Here is a 16,570-nt window from a genome sequence, read left to right as displayed (position 1 = left end):
CGGAGCCTCGGTAAGTCTATATATATTTTGTCTTTTTTTTCCCCCAGAAAGGATGGATATTTATATTGCCCCCGAAGCCACTCAGTAACAAGTTTAATCTGTGAGGTGCATTCAATAAGGTAAATTTGTATTACTGAATGATAAATTACGCAATATATTGTAATATGTCCCATCTTACCTACCGTAGTTGTAATGTCAGAAGTACGTTGTGTCCACAAGGATCCTGGAAGAAATTCGTTTGCTGCACAAAAACAGGTGATAGCGGGATTTTTAACTAGACGGTAGTTATTTCCTGAAGAATACTGTAACCATATGCATCACGAAAAAAGTCACGGTGTCCGTCTGTTATCTAAAACTGGTGGCCAAAATATCAAGCTAACGTACGTCAGCTAATTACACTGAAAGCAGAGTTGGAGGTTTTAAGGTAGGGAGTATTTATTGCTAAATATCATTAACTTAAAAATAAAATAAAATATCGTTCATTCTTCTGAATGTATGATCGAATAACCTTAACCCTCATTCTCCAAGGTGAGACTCGGTTGCTGCACTGGTTTCTCATCGGGTTGCGAATAGCTGCGATATGGCAGACCCACTTGGAACCTTTCAGTCTCAACTTTCCGGGGTGATGGAAACAGTGTTCAAAGCTGCCATGTATGAGATCACCAGACTTGTGGAGGCCAGTTTTATGGAGGAGATAACGCGCTGCAGAGAGCAAGTTGAGTCCTTGAAGAGGAGACTGAAGTGGTCTGAAAGCCGACGCAAAGAAGTGCGCGACGAAGGCGATGAGCTGAGGTGGGCTGATTACGAAAGACTTGAGATGTCAAACGAAGAGAAACCGAAAATGCTTCAATCAGGTGATCTTGAACTCCTGATGCATTACCTTGTGAATGTGCCGTTTGGAAGACGAAACATACAAATTAAGAATTCAAATAGATGGTGATGTCATCCACACCTAACTACAGTACGAAACATGCTGATTTCATATTATTATTATTGATATCCAGTGAAATGCTCAACAGCACTGTCACCACTTTTCCAACCACAGCACGTATAGACTTATAAAATGACCTGTAAACATTGAACTGTTGTAATAAGTTCAATCACAACCGCTGTTTCCTCCTCAATCTTAATTATTCGATTATACACTCTGAACTTTTTAGGAATACGCGGGAGCGGGGGGGCTTTTCTGTTCCAGTATGGCTCTGTTCCAAAACCAAGGTCAATAAAGAAGACATGGTTGTGAGAATGGATCGGCACAGGAAATGGATTAATGGAACTTTTTCAGTTTTGATTGATGAACCCTGATAGTGTTTTTTCTGTATTGTTATACTTCCTTAACTTTCCATAGTTTCTTAAATGAGCAATTAATCCATTCATATCTTATTTTGCAAAACTGAAGTGCTCCTGAAGACCATGGGCTGTTTAACTAAAATCCAGTGCATTTTCTTTTGCTACAGATATAACTCTTAAGCAAGAGAGTGGACTACAGGTACATATGAATAGCCACGAGGGAACTGATGAACAAACATCTTGTTCTGAAATGGAGGCCCACAGTGGCCTGAAGGCATCACAGGTTAGGTTAAAGTATACCTTACTGACTTTTCAAAATTAATAGTCTTGCCTGATGTTGTATTACAATGCAAAGTTAATGCAGTCGCTTGACCGTGAGTACTAAACCTTTTTTCTCTTTTCGATTTTCAGTCCTTATCATATGTGCAAACTCTAGGCAGACTGCTCAAGGAGGAAACCCTGCACCTAGCAACAGAAGCCAAGGATTCAGAGGATTTAGATGGTTTGTACCGCCACATATTTGGTGAAACACTTGAACAATTGACCACCTTGAAGAGATATATTACACTACAAACTAAACACATTTGACTCTTTTGCCCATAGTTTTATCGGTACTTTTCTCCCATTGTTATTTATCAGAAATGGAGTGCTCACATCTCGCGGGCCCAAGTAAACACTCTCGATTCCAGAGATTTCCAAAGTCTCACTGCGAAGCTGGCTTGGACCAAAGCTTGGAATCAACTCACAATGTTGATTCTGGTGATCAATCTGAACCACTTTTGCAGAACAGGCATGTCACGAAAGATTTAGGTGACTTTAAAAAGACTGACTATGGTGTCACCAGCATGATATATAATTTGGACGAATTACAAGGATCATCATCACGGCTGAGCACCGACCTGACCTACATGAGCCACTATGAAGGCAACGTAGAAGCACAAGTGGAGGCTAAGGATCAAACTTTCCAAACAGGTGAACCAAGAAAACACAAGGGAACAGCAGAACCAAATACAGGGTCACCCACAAGGACTAACACAGATTTAATAGAGTTCAGTTGTTTATTGATCAATGAGGAAGGATACATCCTGAATCAAAACCAAAGCCTTGTGTCCCCTGCACATCCTTCGAGTGATTCAGGTGGAAGATTGAGCTTCCATGACCAAGGCCAAGGCATTCGTATTGACAAATCTTTGGACAGTCCAGCAGACATGTACAAATCCTCAAATGTATACAACGCTTGTGATACCACACATCTTGGTGAGCGACTTCAGGTTCAGACAACAGGTAAAGGAAGTCGGAGGCACATTTGTGACCAGTGCTCTCTGTCCTTTACTGATTCTGGTGCTCTTAAGGCCCACAAGCAAACACACAGAGGTTTTGGGCAAGGGCCACCTTACACCTGTGAGCATTGTGGAAAAGCCTTCACTCAAGCCTGTAATCTAAAAGTCCACCAGAAGATCCATTCAGGGCAAGGGCTTCATCTCTGCAGCCAATGCGGTAAAGGTTTTCCTTCTTTGAAGGAGCTGAAGACTCACAAGTGTGGCCAGAATGCCAACAAATCGTATGGTTGCACTATATGTGGTAACAAATTCACCCGTCTTTGGAACCTGAAGTTGCACCAGAGAATTCACACGCAGGAAAAACCTCATCAGTGCACCACATGTAATAAGTGCTTCACACGTGTTGACATCTTAAAAGTGCACCAACGTACCCACACAGGAGAAAGACCTTACGGTTGCACCGTGTGTGGGCTCACTTTTAAACGCTTAGAACATCTCAAATCACATCAACGCAAGCATGTAACAGATCTGTGAAAAAGGGAAAGTGACACGGGATTAAATGCTTTTGTTGTTTTTCCCATAAATAAACATTACTCAATCTGTAAACGATATTTGTATGTATCTCAAAAAATCATTTAAAGAAATGTAACATGATTTGTGATGACAAAGATTCAGAATAAATATTTCCTCCATGTAAAATGAGGATTCTCTTTGATTGATATAAATGCTGTTCAGGAGCCAAATTGTAGTGGCATCACTGAAAGAGGTTTACAGGTCTTAATTCTCTTCTTTATAGTTTTGACAGGTCCAGAATAGCCTCACAGAGTTCCAGGCTGTGTTTGGAATCACCCCCTATTCAAAATTTAATGTTTAAAACCACATGTGTCAAACTCAAGGCCCGGGGCCAGATCTGGATTTCCACATCATTTTATGTGTTCCCTGATAGTGAATCATGTTGCAGCAACAATTTGTCATTCTTAAAATCTATACCAAAATTTGCATTGCACCGAGAAAACAACGTGGCACACCGGATGACTGATAAGCATGTTTGCCTCACAGCGCTGAGGACCTGGCCTTAAATCCGTCCTCGCCTGTGTGTAATATGCATGTTTTCCCCGTGCCTGCGTGGGTTCCGCTTTCCTACACCTCAAAAATGCATTTCAGGTTCATTGATGACTAAATTGCCAATATTAATGAATGTGAGTGAGAATGGTCAGTAATGTGAGTCTTCATAATTGGAATTTCTTGTTGGAAGTGCACAACTAAAGTCCGTTTGTTCAGCCATACATCCACTATCTGAGCTGCTTATCCTCACAAGCATCACGGGGAGTGCTGAAGCCAATCCCAGCTATCTTCTGGCAGGAGGCCAGCTACATCCTGACCTGTTTGCCAGCAAATCACTAATCAGCCTTTATCACACAAAAACAAAAAAACAAAACTACACTGAAAGAACGGGAGAGGGAGTATAAAATAGTAAGATCCAGGGGTACCTTAAGGGTGAGAACAAGAAATGACAAACCTAAGCGCCTTAAAAATTATTTTCAGTTTGTGACATAGATTTGGTGATCTTTGAGATACTGTACTTACAGAAAGGTCCGACAAAAATGCGAACTTTGTATGTTTATAAATTGTTTTTTGTCATTAAAAGATTTAGATCTGAAATGAATATAATCTACAGACATGAATAAATTGCTTTTTCTGGTGCAAAATATCTAAATGATATCTGTTCTTGTCCGCAATTATTTTTAAATATTGCAGATTTTTACATTGACACACAGTAGCGTACACTGTACAGACCTTTGAGTTGGCGCACCAAAAATAATTATGTAAAAATGCTACTTTGAAACCAATGTAAGGCTAAAATTGTTTTATATATTTAGCAAATAATTTGACTGAGCATTAGTTGGACACTCTAAATTGCCCCTAGGTGTGATTGTGAGTGCAACTGATTGTCTCTATGTGCCCTGCGATTGGCTGCCAACCAGTTCAGGGTATACCCCGCCTCCTGCCCGTTGATAGCTGAGATAGGATCCAGCACTCCCCGTGACCCTTGTGAGGATAAGTGGCTAAGAAAGTTGATGGATGGCTGGATGGATGTATTTAACTGATCGATAAACTCTTCAAAACCTGAACCAAAATACAGTGATACAGTTTAGTAACGGCAGGAAAAGCTGTAATAATTGTCGTTAAATGCTATTGATATAGTATCATAATTGACGAGCAAAAGCGAGTACCATTTTAATATAAGGAACTTATTTAAAATTACAACTGAGACCGTAGCGCACAGCAATGTTTTGGTTCCACTTATGTGAAACGCGTTTGGTACATCCATGACCTAAGCGGCCACTGTACTACGTCACTGTCTAGCAACAAGAAGCAGATTGTCAAACAGATTTCCCAAATGTGTGTTGCAATACTTTCGTTTGATTTGCCCCATAGTTCAGACTTGGGGAGATTTTAAAAGCATGATAACACAAATCTCACCAACACCGGTATCCGTTGATCAATGGAATCCTTCAGTTAGTACAAGATAGCGAAACGAGGCAGGCAGGCACGTATACATTGTTACGCTGACAAGCGGCGCAGTCTAAAAAACGTTGTTTTGTGCTCGGAAGCGACGACACTCCCATCTTACTTACAAAGTTTAATTTTAGTGCGATTTTTTTTTTATATACACGAAACGTACACAGTGTTGCCATCATGTCAGACTTGGAGACCCTCATTGTCACTTTCCAGGCGCAGCTTCTCGACGTGATGGAGACGGTGATGAAGACCGCCATGTATAAAGTCACACAGCTGGTAGAAGACGGGTTTTTGGAAGAAGTCAAGCGCAAGAACCAGGAATTGGAGACCCTTAGGATGAAGTTGGAGTGCGCTGAGATGAAATTAAGTGATCATTGTTTGATCGAACGAAAAACAGATGCCACGTTTGTTGTGATTGCAAGTGATGGCGATGGCAGCACTTCAGAAGAAAGGCTTGGAGAGTCTCGTGGTGGTAAGAACAGACGCAAAACGTTTCCGGCATGTACTTGGAAATAAGGATTACAGAAAACATGACTATTAATTGCTTGTTTTTCTTAGATCTTTTGATGTCCTGTTGTGACAAAAATGAGAGGGATTCTACTGAAAGATGGGCAGGCAATCAAATATGTGAAACAGAACCAACGGCAGATGAAGCACCAACCATTCTCAACCCAGAGAACGATCCGCACGTGAGTATCTCACATCAGACCTGAGCCTGCAGTATAGTTTATATATTCTGAGCGTTACAAAGGCCACTAGAGTCCTACAAAAACTGCAAAGCCCAAGTACTGATCCTCTTATGTCTGTTGAAACTACATCCGGCAAGAAATACAAAAAAAGGAATTGCAGTTTATACTGACTTTTGGGACAAAAGAGGCACACAAATGTCTAAATTACGCAATTTGATCAAACCACTTGAAGCTTTGTGGTTATTGAGATTAACAATGAGGCAAGTGAAATTTAGCAACATGGTTAGACTTCTGCTTTCCCCTTTCTAGATGATTAAACATGCTGATGGTATGCCAAGTGTCGATGTGAAGGAAGAAGTCAGTAAGTTTGAACTTTTCTCTGCATGGAGAACAAAGTGATCCGTTTGATGGAGAGTGCAGTGTTGATAATTGTATCTCATGTAACAAACACGCAGTCACACAGAATGTAATTGTTTTTGCTCGCTATTTCCACACAGCTATCATCATGGCGCATTATAGTTCTTCAACAATGCAAACTACAACCTCAATAATAAACAGTATAATTCATTGATGTCAAATCAAAATATTATCTCCAAGAATGTTTGATAGATCTACAGCACCAGTGAGCTCACCAAGGCTTTATTTACACTGCATGGTTCAAGTGACTGTATTCAGATTTATTTATTGAATTGTTTTTTTGTTTATTTACATGTCTATGTATGTATGCGTGTATGTCTGTGTGTGTGTGTGCATGTGCCTTAAATGGCACAATTCTGATTCGTCAGCAAGCATGAAATAATGCACGGAATTGGGTATCTCCAGATCGGACTCAGATCTCTTCCAAATGTGGACAAAAATCAGATATGTGCCAATGTGAGTGGAACATAAAACACAGACCGGATATATCCCACTAATGAGAGCTTGATGACATTAAAGTAGAAAGAGTGGTAACGTGTAGATGTATGCACCTATGTTTCCTCAAACAAAACAAGACAATTAAATGCATTAAAAAAACACACCCTTTAAATTTAGCTGACAGGAAAAGCATTGAACATTAAATCTCATGTATTTATCAGACTTAAAGGTCCGCTGTCATGAAATGCATGATTTTTAGTATGTTATTAATGAAAAAAAAGAAGAAGAAAAAGAGGAATGCACAGAGCCTACAACTGAGTGTAGGGACATTGAATGTTGGGACTATGACAGGAAAAGGTCAGGAGTTGTTTGACATGATGATTAGGAGAAAGGTTGATATACTGTGCATCCAAGAGAGCAGGTGGAAAGGTAGCAAGCTAGAAGTTTAGGAGCAGAGTTCAACTTATTCTACCACGAAGTAGATGGGAAGAGAAATAGAGTAGGATTATTTTAAAGGAAGAGCTGGCTAAGAATGTCTTGGCGGTGAAAAGAGTATCAGATCGAGTGATGAGACTAAAATTTGAAATTGAGGGTGGTATGTATAATGTGGTTAGCGGCTATGCCCCACAGGTAGGATGTGACCTAGAGTTCAAAGAGAAATTCTGGAAGGAACTAGATGAAGTAGTTCTGAGCATTTGTGATTGGTGCAGATTGTAATGGACATGTTGGTAAAGGAAACAGCGGCGATGAAGACGTGATGGGTAAGTACGGCATCCAGGAAAGGAACTTTGAGGGGCAGATGGTGGTGGGCTTTGCAAAAAGGACGGAGATGGGTGTAGTGAACATTTATTTCCAGAAGAGGGAGGAACATATAGTGACCAACAAGAGCGGAGGTAGAACCACGCAGGTAGATTATATTTTGTGCAGACGATGTAATCTGAAGGAGGTTACTGACTGTAAAGTAGTGGTAGGGAGAGTGTAGTTTGACAGCATAGGATGGTGGTGTGTAGGATGACTCTGGTGCTGGGTAGGAAGATTAAGAAGACAAAGGTAGAGCAGAGAACCATGTGGTGGAAGCTGAGAAAGGAAGAATGTTGTGCGGCCTTTCGAAAAGAGGTGAGACAGGCTCTCAATGGACAGGAGGAACTCCCAGAAGACTTGACTGCTACAGCCAAGGTGATCAGAGAGACAGGCAGGAGAGTACTTGGTCTGTCTTTTGGTAGGAAAGGGGTGAAGGAGACTTGGTGGTGGAACCCCGAAATACAGCGAGTCAAGGAAAGAGACAAGATTCGAGAGAGCAGACTTCGATGGTTTAGACATGTTCAGAGGCAAAAGAGAGTATATTTGTTGAAGGGTGCTGAGGATGGAGCTGCTAGCCAAAAGAGCGAGAGGAAGACCAAACAGAAGGTTTATGGATGTGGTGAGGGAAGACATGAGGGCAGTTGGGGTTAGAGAGGAAGATGCAGGAGATAGGCTAAGATGGAAAAAGATGACACGCTGTGGCGACCCCTAACGGGACAAGCCGAAAGGAAAAGAAGAAGATTAATGAAAAAAAAAAAAGGCAGCTGGAATGGACCCAACTGTTTTTTTTTTTACCACAAAACATGATTTTGACATATACGGCTTTTTGTAACTCCCGCCATGAAAATCCTCTCGAGGGATTTGTTTTTGAGTAGCAGGAAGTGACGGTAGAAAGTAGCAGCGCACTCCATGTTGGTTCGTCTGTTTATACGCGTTTTACCTGCTGGAAGGTAGCTCATTGTTCCTTCGTGTTTGCCAAAATGTTGGCTCGTTGTATTGCTGGGTATTGAACACCCGGGAGTATGGATTTACTCCCCATACTTTTAAAAGAGGTCCGGTTCATTGTGAAAAATGGATTGCACAGGTGCAAAGGACAAGAGCTTTGTGGGTTCCAAATGACAGGTAGGTGTGTGTAGAGCTACTAATAAACAAACAATAGTTGGAGGGGGCAGTGGACCTAATCCTCTCATAACGTAACAAAAGATCTGCGCATGTAAGTCAGGGGTGCTAAATGTATCAATGTGCGCGTCGGACAGCTTTGCAGCAGCCGCTGAAGGACGGCCTCCGCACGGCCTTGTGGATCGCCTCCGGCCTTGTTGACAAGGCCGAGTCGGCCTTGTGAATTGCTGGATGGCCAGGTCGGCGTTAGCCCCGAAGCAGACATGAATCAGGCGAGACGGTGGTTTGGCCGGACTCTCCCCACACCGGCCACCAGTGTCCGGGCACCGCACTTCACGCGTCGGCTCGCCGGCGACGGCTTCCACATTGGCTTGTTCGCCACAGCTTGCCCGCCAGCGACGCCTTGCTCGCGGTCCCGACGCGGAGGTGATTTGGCCGCGTGCGGGAGGAGAAAGGAGCCCTTGCCCCCACCCGGCATGGGTCCTCCTGAGTACGCTACATACTGTCTGGGAGTCTGTTGTTAGTATCATCAAAATATGGCTAGAAATGATAGGGTAATATTGCCCAGGTCATTTCACTCGATTGTGAGATGTTCTCTTCTTCGAAAAGAGCTTCCGTGTTCCTTAGCAAGTTGCCACTACGTGTTTTCAATGACGTATGTCCCGTGGTAACATCTGCTGATGACATTGCAGGCGTTATGGCAATCACTCAGATTTCGAATAAGACTTCCGCGACTTTGCCATGGATGACAGGCTCTCTGCTTATATTTATTTTTTTTGTGGAGACATTGAAGTGAATAATGTTATGTATTTTTCATTACAATATCTATTTTGTAATGTTTATAGACATGAGAGTGGAGCTTTAAGAGAGACCCCCTTTATTAAAGACCTGTGAATCAATTCCAAAATTAGCTTGAAGTAAATCAATCTGGCAGAAGAATAGGCCTGAGCCATCAAAACAGTATGCAACATTTAACATTTGTTTTAATTTATGTTTTATTGTTTACTATTGTGTTGCCAATGCTTGGTGTCCACACTTGGAGATACTTATGTGCAATTTGGCCATCGGTGCACGTGAGTTGTTTCACTTGTTGCATCAGTGTACACAAATCCATACCAATGTCTGATAGGTGGCACTTCAAATGTACATGCCAATAGAGAGAAAATAAAGGCATTGAATTGAAATTGAGAACATGATCTTGCAGCGTAAATACAGGCTAACATTTCATCTTTTTTTTTTAATGAAATAATTGCTTATCCTTGGTAAACTTGTAATCAAAACTATTGTTCTCATCCTCAGATGAAGAGGGTTCCGATTCTCCCGGTGTAAATCTGACGATAGAAGCATATCCTGGTGATAGCCAGGAAACCGCTAAAGCCAATGTGTTATTAAGGAAAGACACGGCCAAAGACCTACAGGTATCAAGTGTATACAACTTTCCTTGCGGGCTGGAGAAACCAGAGAAATCTGCAGATGCGTCTGTGGAAATGCACACTGGCTGGAAAGGCCTCACGCTTCATCATCACGTTGTTGGATCTGACTGGCAAGGTGATCCTGCTCAGAACAATTCTTCTTTACAGCAAGCAAAGAATGATCTGGTGGACTTTGTTACTGAAGATGGAAGGAGTCATGTTCATACAAGCAAAGATCAGCTTTCTACCTGCAAGAATCCGGAGTCACTAAGTGTTCCAGTTAAGCAGGAAGTTTTCATGGACTCAGATGGTGGTGGTGACATGAAGAATGTCAGCAAAAAGGGTTCTGCAAAGTCAGGAATGGCATCCTTCTCATGCGCAGTAAAGCAAAATCCAAACTCCCATAAAAATATGATGCAGGAAGGAATGCTACTTTTTAAAGATGCTGAATGTCACAAGCCGCAGGCTCAGATAAAACGCTTCAGCCGGCCCTTGAAAAAGCCCCCTCCCACACCGTTAAACAGCTCTCCAGCCTCGTCTCGGACTCACTCTCAGACTTTAATCTTAAATACCTTAAACAGAATTCCCTCCACATCTAAAACTACGCCCCCTACAGCACTTTCAGTCCAACGAGATCACCTTGCAAACAGATTAACCACAACGCTCTGGGTCAACAACAGATCACAGCCTCCGTCGATTAATTCTCAACATGCATATCTTTTATCCCTTCCAGACTGCCCCCCGATGTTCAGGCACTCCCTCCGCTGTGGCCAGTGTGGAAAATCTTTCCCACACCCAAACAACCTTAAGGCCCACCTGCAGACTCACACAGGTGAGAGACCCTTCTGCTGCTCTCTCTGCGGTCGCAGCTTCACCAAACTGAGCAACCTCAAAGCCCATCGGAGAGTCCACACCGGAGAGCGGCCATACTGCTGTTTGGCCTGTGGCAAACGCTTCACGCAGAAATGTAACCTCAAACGCCATCAGAGGATACATGTTGACGGATGATGGACAGAAAAACAACTCCAAACAACAATTTTGTCAGCAGAAAATACTTCTTTTGTGTTATAAATAGAGGACAAACAAGGTGGCAAATGTGTAATTTAAAAAAGATAGACCAAATATTTATTCTGTGAATATATACTCATTTTGCCATTTCCATATACTGTACTGAACTATACAATACTTAACAAATTCATCAGATCTCCTGTCATAAAGAGACGAGCATCATATGATTAAATGTGGACTCTTTCAATCGGACACTATCAGTCCCCTTTTTATTTTTTACATTTTATTTTATTGTGTTTTCCACATTTTTGCACATCATGAGACAAAGATAATAGCATTCAGGCAACAATACAGGAAAAAAGGAATAAATATACATTTTAATACAAAGAAAAAAGACTGCGAATGCACAAAACCAACAATCAGCCTAGCAAATGCATGCACAAAAGATCTTCCGTTTCAGTTTAACTCTGTACGTCTTCCATTTAAAAATCTGTGTCTTTCAAAATTGACCTGTTTTGATATCTTAGAATGGCATCTGTGGTTTTAAGTCCTCACTTCATGGGCAACCAGAATAATGGAAAAGAAGAAATGTGATTTATTATTCAAGGGCATCACGTAGAATGTTTTGACAGGAAATTTAATCATCCATCTATCGCCAATCCTCACTGGGGTTGAGGGTGTGCTGACACCCATCCTAGCTGAGTTTGGGCGAGAGGCGGTGTGCACTCTGAAATGGTCGCCAGCCAATCCCACACGCAGTCAAAATCACCACATACTGTATCAAATTCACACTTAATGGGCAATTTAGAACCCTGAACCGCATAACTTTGAGGCCAACGCTTTTACCTGCTGCGCCACTGTGCCGCATTCAGTTTATAATCTTATCAATTTTTTTCTGCCTTATGTCAGATTTGGTATCAGCCTAAAGAAAAAGTAACCTTGTTTGCAGAGTGCTACTTATGTACTTTGCTAGATTAAGTTGTTGACCAACCAATCAGCCTGAAATATAATTGGACAAAATCTAACATCAGCATATACAGTAGTAATAATAATAATAATAAGGCCTATCCCAGGTCACTTTTCAAAGTGAATAAAGCAACAACAACAGAATGAGTACAAAGAATAAATATATAAAGATAAAAAATAAATACAAATGTGAGGATGAAAAAAGAAGAAAAACACAGGTGAGAGCCAGATGGGGAAAGCCAAAAACGATTCATATATAACATGACAGTTTCTCTGGAATGAATCAAATACAGTGTTTGAAAATATAAAAAAGGAAAGAATCTCCTTATTTAAAGTTATTTTGGTGACAAAGCAATGACAATAACCAACAAGAAGTGACAACCCTTGTCACTTCTTCAGAACTGGCAGATTCTAGCATGGCTTGTAAAAAGCAAGAATGTAACATTCTGTGACACTTAATTCTTTAGGTATTTTGACAAAAACATGTTGCATGTTGTTATTCACCTGAATTAATGTTTAAACAAAGAGAGATGACAACTCTCATCAGGCTGATCATCGTCGTGGGATTGTATTCTTTCTAAATCCCATAATTAGATGTTGTAATGATATGTTCCTGACATATCCCCCTAGAACTTCAACATGTTTGTTACTTGGCTTAAACCTTAAACCTTGGTTTAAACCTGATTGATCTCTAGTAAAGTATAATAAAGTAAAGCCTCAAATGGAAGGTGGTGCCACGGTGGTGGTGATAAATGTTTTATGCTATTTTCAAAGGATAGAAATAGCTAGCAGAAAGCTATTAGATTTTGTCTGTGTGTGTGTGTGTGTGTGTGTGTGTGAGAGAGCATGTGTAAGAGAGCATAAGAGAGAGCGAGAAAGAGAAATAGGATGATGAATGTAATTTCAAACAGTTCCTCGGTTGTAGATGCAATCGCCCCTAAAAAGAGATTTATATTGCTTCCAAGGAAAAATCCATTATCCAAAATAAACCAGTGGGAAAAATACGACACACATTCCCATAATTCTGATTTTAGGTGCTTCAAATGCAGACCTGATTTGTATGGAATATTAGGTACAAATGAGTATTATGGCCACACTGAAAAGGAAAAAAACAATACTCTGGAGAAAATACAAAATTTTATGAAGTCCATCCATCCATCCATCCATTTTCTAAGCCACCAATCCTCACGAGGATCACGGGAGTGCTGGAGCCTATCCCAGCTGTCAATGGGCAGGAGGTGGGTTACACCTTGAACTGGTTGTCAGCCAATCGCAGGGCACATAGAGACCAACAGCTGCACTCAGAATCCCGCTTAGGGGAAATTTAGAGTGCCCAATTAATGTTGCATGTTTTTGGAATGTGGGAGGAAACCAAAATGTGTGGAGAAAACCCACACAGACACGGGGAGAACATGGAAACTCCACACAGGTGGGACCGGGATCGAACCCTGAACCAGCTCCTGGACCAGCAGCACCTTGTCCGTGGCCAAGAGAGCTCACCAGCATCTCTACTTTCTACACAAGCTGAGAAGAGCCAGAGAGTGCTTGTTCTACAGAAGGACCCAAGAGAGTATCCTGCCTCCTGCCCGATGACACCTGAGATAGGGCACGTAGGACCCTTGTGAGGATAAGTGGCTCAGAAAATGGATGGATGAAGATAGATGAGATTTAGTGCTTAACAGGCAATGAATGTCGAATGATTTGATGTGTCCTTCAAACTTTTATTCCCATTCATCATTGAAGCACTGAACACACTACAACTTTAAGTCCTTGGGCTTCACCTCCTTCATTACTGTATTTGGAAGTATACCTGTTGGCGTAAAGTTAGAATGGCATTTCTCTGCAATCTTCTGGTTTCTGCTTTTCACCTGGTGAAAAACCCAAAATTTGTGATGAGGAGTTAAGTGCGATGCAACCTCTTGACAATAAAAAAGGGAAAGAAAAGAAACTTGGAGGATCTCCTTGAATTTCCAATGAGCACTTCTCTTCAATGTTCAAAGAATAAACTGTATGAAAAGTACTTGCAATATATATATTTTTTTTTATGAAGGATGTCATGTTTTGTACTTGCCTATCCATATTGTGTGTGTGTGTGTATTTTGTGTGTGAAAACACATAACTGCTTTAGCTTGTGTGTGATTGTGTAATAATAATAGCCATCGTGGAGTTTTTCTTGTCCAACAAGTCTCAGACTTTGAAGCTTGTTTGTCCTTCAAGTCTGGCACAGACCTCAGAAATCAAATGAGCAATCTTACTGTGTAAGTATGTTGTAGTGCACTGTACTCTGGAACCCTTGGATGAAGCGGAACAGAGTACATCCTTTGATGTAAATGACTGAAGTAATGATAGAATTATATTTGCCTCTTGAGTTAAAATACAATACATAAAACGATTTGCGATGAAGCATGGATCCCACTGATACTGTATTGTTTGTTCAGTTCTGAGGAACAAATGGCTGTCCACTGTATCTCCAGTGTGTGCACTTACGGTTATTTAATCAACAACACAGAAAAGTCGACAATGAACATGAACAACATCATTTTAAAATACTTAGAGTACCTGCCTATGTCCAAAGAAAAGTCTGTGGTGATTTAAAAAAAATGTGTGAGATGCCTCTTTTCGGGTCATGTGCAGATCTTCAGACATTTACTGGTGCAGAAAGAATCCATGAACCAAGGACAAACTGGGATTTATGAGGTCAACAGTTGACACACTGAGAAGCAATTCAGAATCTTCAATTAACCTAACATGCAGTACATATACTTGTTTTTTGGACTGTGACCTCTTTAAGCAAAGAGAAACAATGACAATGACAACTTCACAATGAATGGCCTGCACCAATATCGTCATGTTGAGGCTAAAGTGGTAACCCCTCAATATTCTTCAAGGCAAATTACTGTGCAGTTTGTGCTTTGAAGGTTTAGAGCCTGTGCACCTACATCACCAAAATCACATGACTAACCATACTGCCGGACATTCAAAGCATTATTCAATGGTAAGTCCGTTGAGACGAAACAAAAATACGACGCCAGAGTTTTGTTTACATTTAGAAGCTGATAATAAACAAAAGTACGTGGAAAAATTAGAGACACCTGGCATAGAGGACCCATATTTACTGCTGAAGTCGATGTTTTTGCCGATAAGAAATTGGACTGTTAATTCGCTTCTGCATGTCTTGGACAACTGGATCTACTCACGTATCTGGTGAGTAAGTCGTCGAGATTTACGCAGAAGAGTTTGCAAGCGTAGAAAGGTCTGGACGCATACAAATACTTCGTTGCTGGATCTGTTCTCAATCAAGAATAAATTCCACGTAGTGATGGAGCCACTCAGATTTTTTTCAATATAAATACCAATATTTAAATTCTTGACCCCTGGTTTTACACAAACTCGTATTCATTAACTATGATTGAAAAAAAAAAAAGATGACGGGTTGACGGCTCATGTAGTTGAAACTAAACCGCTGGGATAGGCTTCAGACCCTGTACACGGAAGCGTGTTGCAGCTACACGTTAACCTACGTAAACCTCTCAGTGACCCTCGGTTTATTTTCTTTTTTTAAATATGCATTGGACTCATTTGAGAACAAAGCATATTAAAAAAAAATAACGTCTGTTGGGGAGAGGTTTACCGAAGCTTAACGTGTGGCCGCAACACACTTCCATGTACGTTGGAGACGACTCCCTGTTGTATTATTTTTTTGTATCAGCCAACTTGGCAATATGAATACTTCATGAGAATTTGAGATTGAGAAGAATAATTCCTACCTGAAATGAAATAATTGCTACACAGTCATGTGTATTTGGTTGGGCACCATTCATCACGTTTAATTGCCGAAATCCATTGATCTTTTCTCGTCTTTTCAGCTGGTATTCTATAGAACGACCTCTTTGTATATCTGTCTCGTGTGTTGTAACAACCAACAGGACAACTAATCTCGGGCATTGTGAATATTTTGCTCCGGTTCAATGTCCCCCACACTGTCGAGCACCTCCTTTTGACCGGCAATATGGCGCCGTGAAAATGGTGACGTCACGTGCACGAGCTCTATAGGAATGAGGAGGAGAAAAATGACAAACATTTTGAAGGGCATAAAAGGGATAAGTACATTTGGGAGTGAAAATGTATTATTATAGTAGCTGTACATTAAGATGCTCAACAGTACGTGGAAATGTATTATTTTATATGTAGTGGTTTAGTGAAAAAAGTAAACAGCATTTTTAAGAATTCCTTCATATGTGACGAGAGTTTGTGAATTTTGCAAACCACTCCACACAGCATGCTCATAGTGATTCTAAATGATGCCCCCCGGAGTAATTGCATACAACATGCCTCTGTAAGTAAAGCATGTGAAACAACTCCTTCTCGTTTGTCCTCATGTTTACCAAACTGCTTTGCCCCGCGCTTCCTCCTTTTACAAGGATAGCACCACCAGGGATTAACACTCCAGGGTGCATTCTGAACTCACCTGTTATTTTTTTGTTTGAAAACTGTCAAAGTGCGAAAACAGCTCACAGGTTGTCCTCTTGGAAAAGAAAAGACAGGTATGAAGTCATACAAAGTCCATTTGATATGGGCACCTGAGTAGAATAGTTTTTAGTGAAAATCAAGGTATTGCTGGTTTGTG

At 41.0% G+C, this 16,570-nt stretch overlaps 2 protein-coding genes across 7 annotated transcripts; both read left to right on the top strand.

The window, feature by feature from the left end:
- Positions 1-9: 9 nt before the first annotated feature.
- si:ch73-109d9.2 (uncharacterized protein LOC565042 homolog) lies at positions 10-3,272 on the top strand. Of its 4 annotated transcripts, XM_061829156.1 has the most exons (6): positions 32-119; positions 188-424; positions 529-854; positions 1,458-1,573; positions 1,702-1,792; positions 1,930-3,272. In XM_061829156.1, the coding sequence occupies exons 3-6, from the start codon at positions 581-583 to the stop codon at positions 3,102-3,104; spliced, it is 1,656 nt and encodes a 551-aa protein (XP_061685140.1). In that variant the 5' UTR covers positions 32-119; positions 188-424; positions 529-580; the 3' UTR covers positions 3,105-3,272. The 4 variants fall into 4 exon arrangements, with proteins under 4 accessions (XP_061685141.1, XP_061685140.1, XP_061685139.1 ...); XM_061829157.1 differs by lacking the exon at positions 188-424 and having other exon boundaries at positions 10-119; XM_061829155.1 differs by lacking the exon at positions 32-119 and having other exon boundaries at positions 141-424.
- Positions 3,273-4,861: 1,589 nt separating this feature from the next.
- Positions 4,862-11,246, top strand: si:ch73-109d9.3 (uncharacterized). Of its 3 annotated transcripts, none has more exons than XM_061829161.1 (5): positions 4,862-4,973; positions 5,307-5,565; positions 5,652-5,782; positions 6,092-6,143; positions 9,857-11,246. In XM_061829161.1, the coding sequence occupies exons 2-5, from the start codon at positions 5,325-5,327 to the stop codon at positions 10,975-10,977; spliced, it is 1,545 nt and encodes a 514-aa protein (XP_061685145.1). In that variant the 5' UTR covers positions 4,862-4,973; positions 5,307-5,324; the 3' UTR covers positions 10,978-11,246. The 3 variants fall into 3 exon arrangements, with proteins under 3 accessions (XP_061685145.1, XP_061685144.1, XP_061685143.1); XM_061829160.1 differs by having other exon boundaries at positions 4,911-5,121; XM_061829159.1 differs by having other exon boundaries at positions 4,911-5,565.
- Positions 11,247-16,570: the final 5,324 nt, after the last annotated feature.

This window comes from Syngnathoides biaculeatus, chromosome 9, assembly GCF_019802595.1.
Source record: "Syngnathoides biaculeatus isolate LvHL_M chromosome 9, ASM1980259v1, whole genome shotgun sequence".
Lineage (NCBI taxonomy): Eukaryota > Metazoa > Chordata > Actinopteri > Syngnathiformes > Syngnathidae > Syngnathoides > Syngnathoides biaculeatus.
The sequence above is the reverse complement of the archived record's forward strand: the minus strand, read 5'-3'. Positions and strand labels throughout refer to the sequence as shown.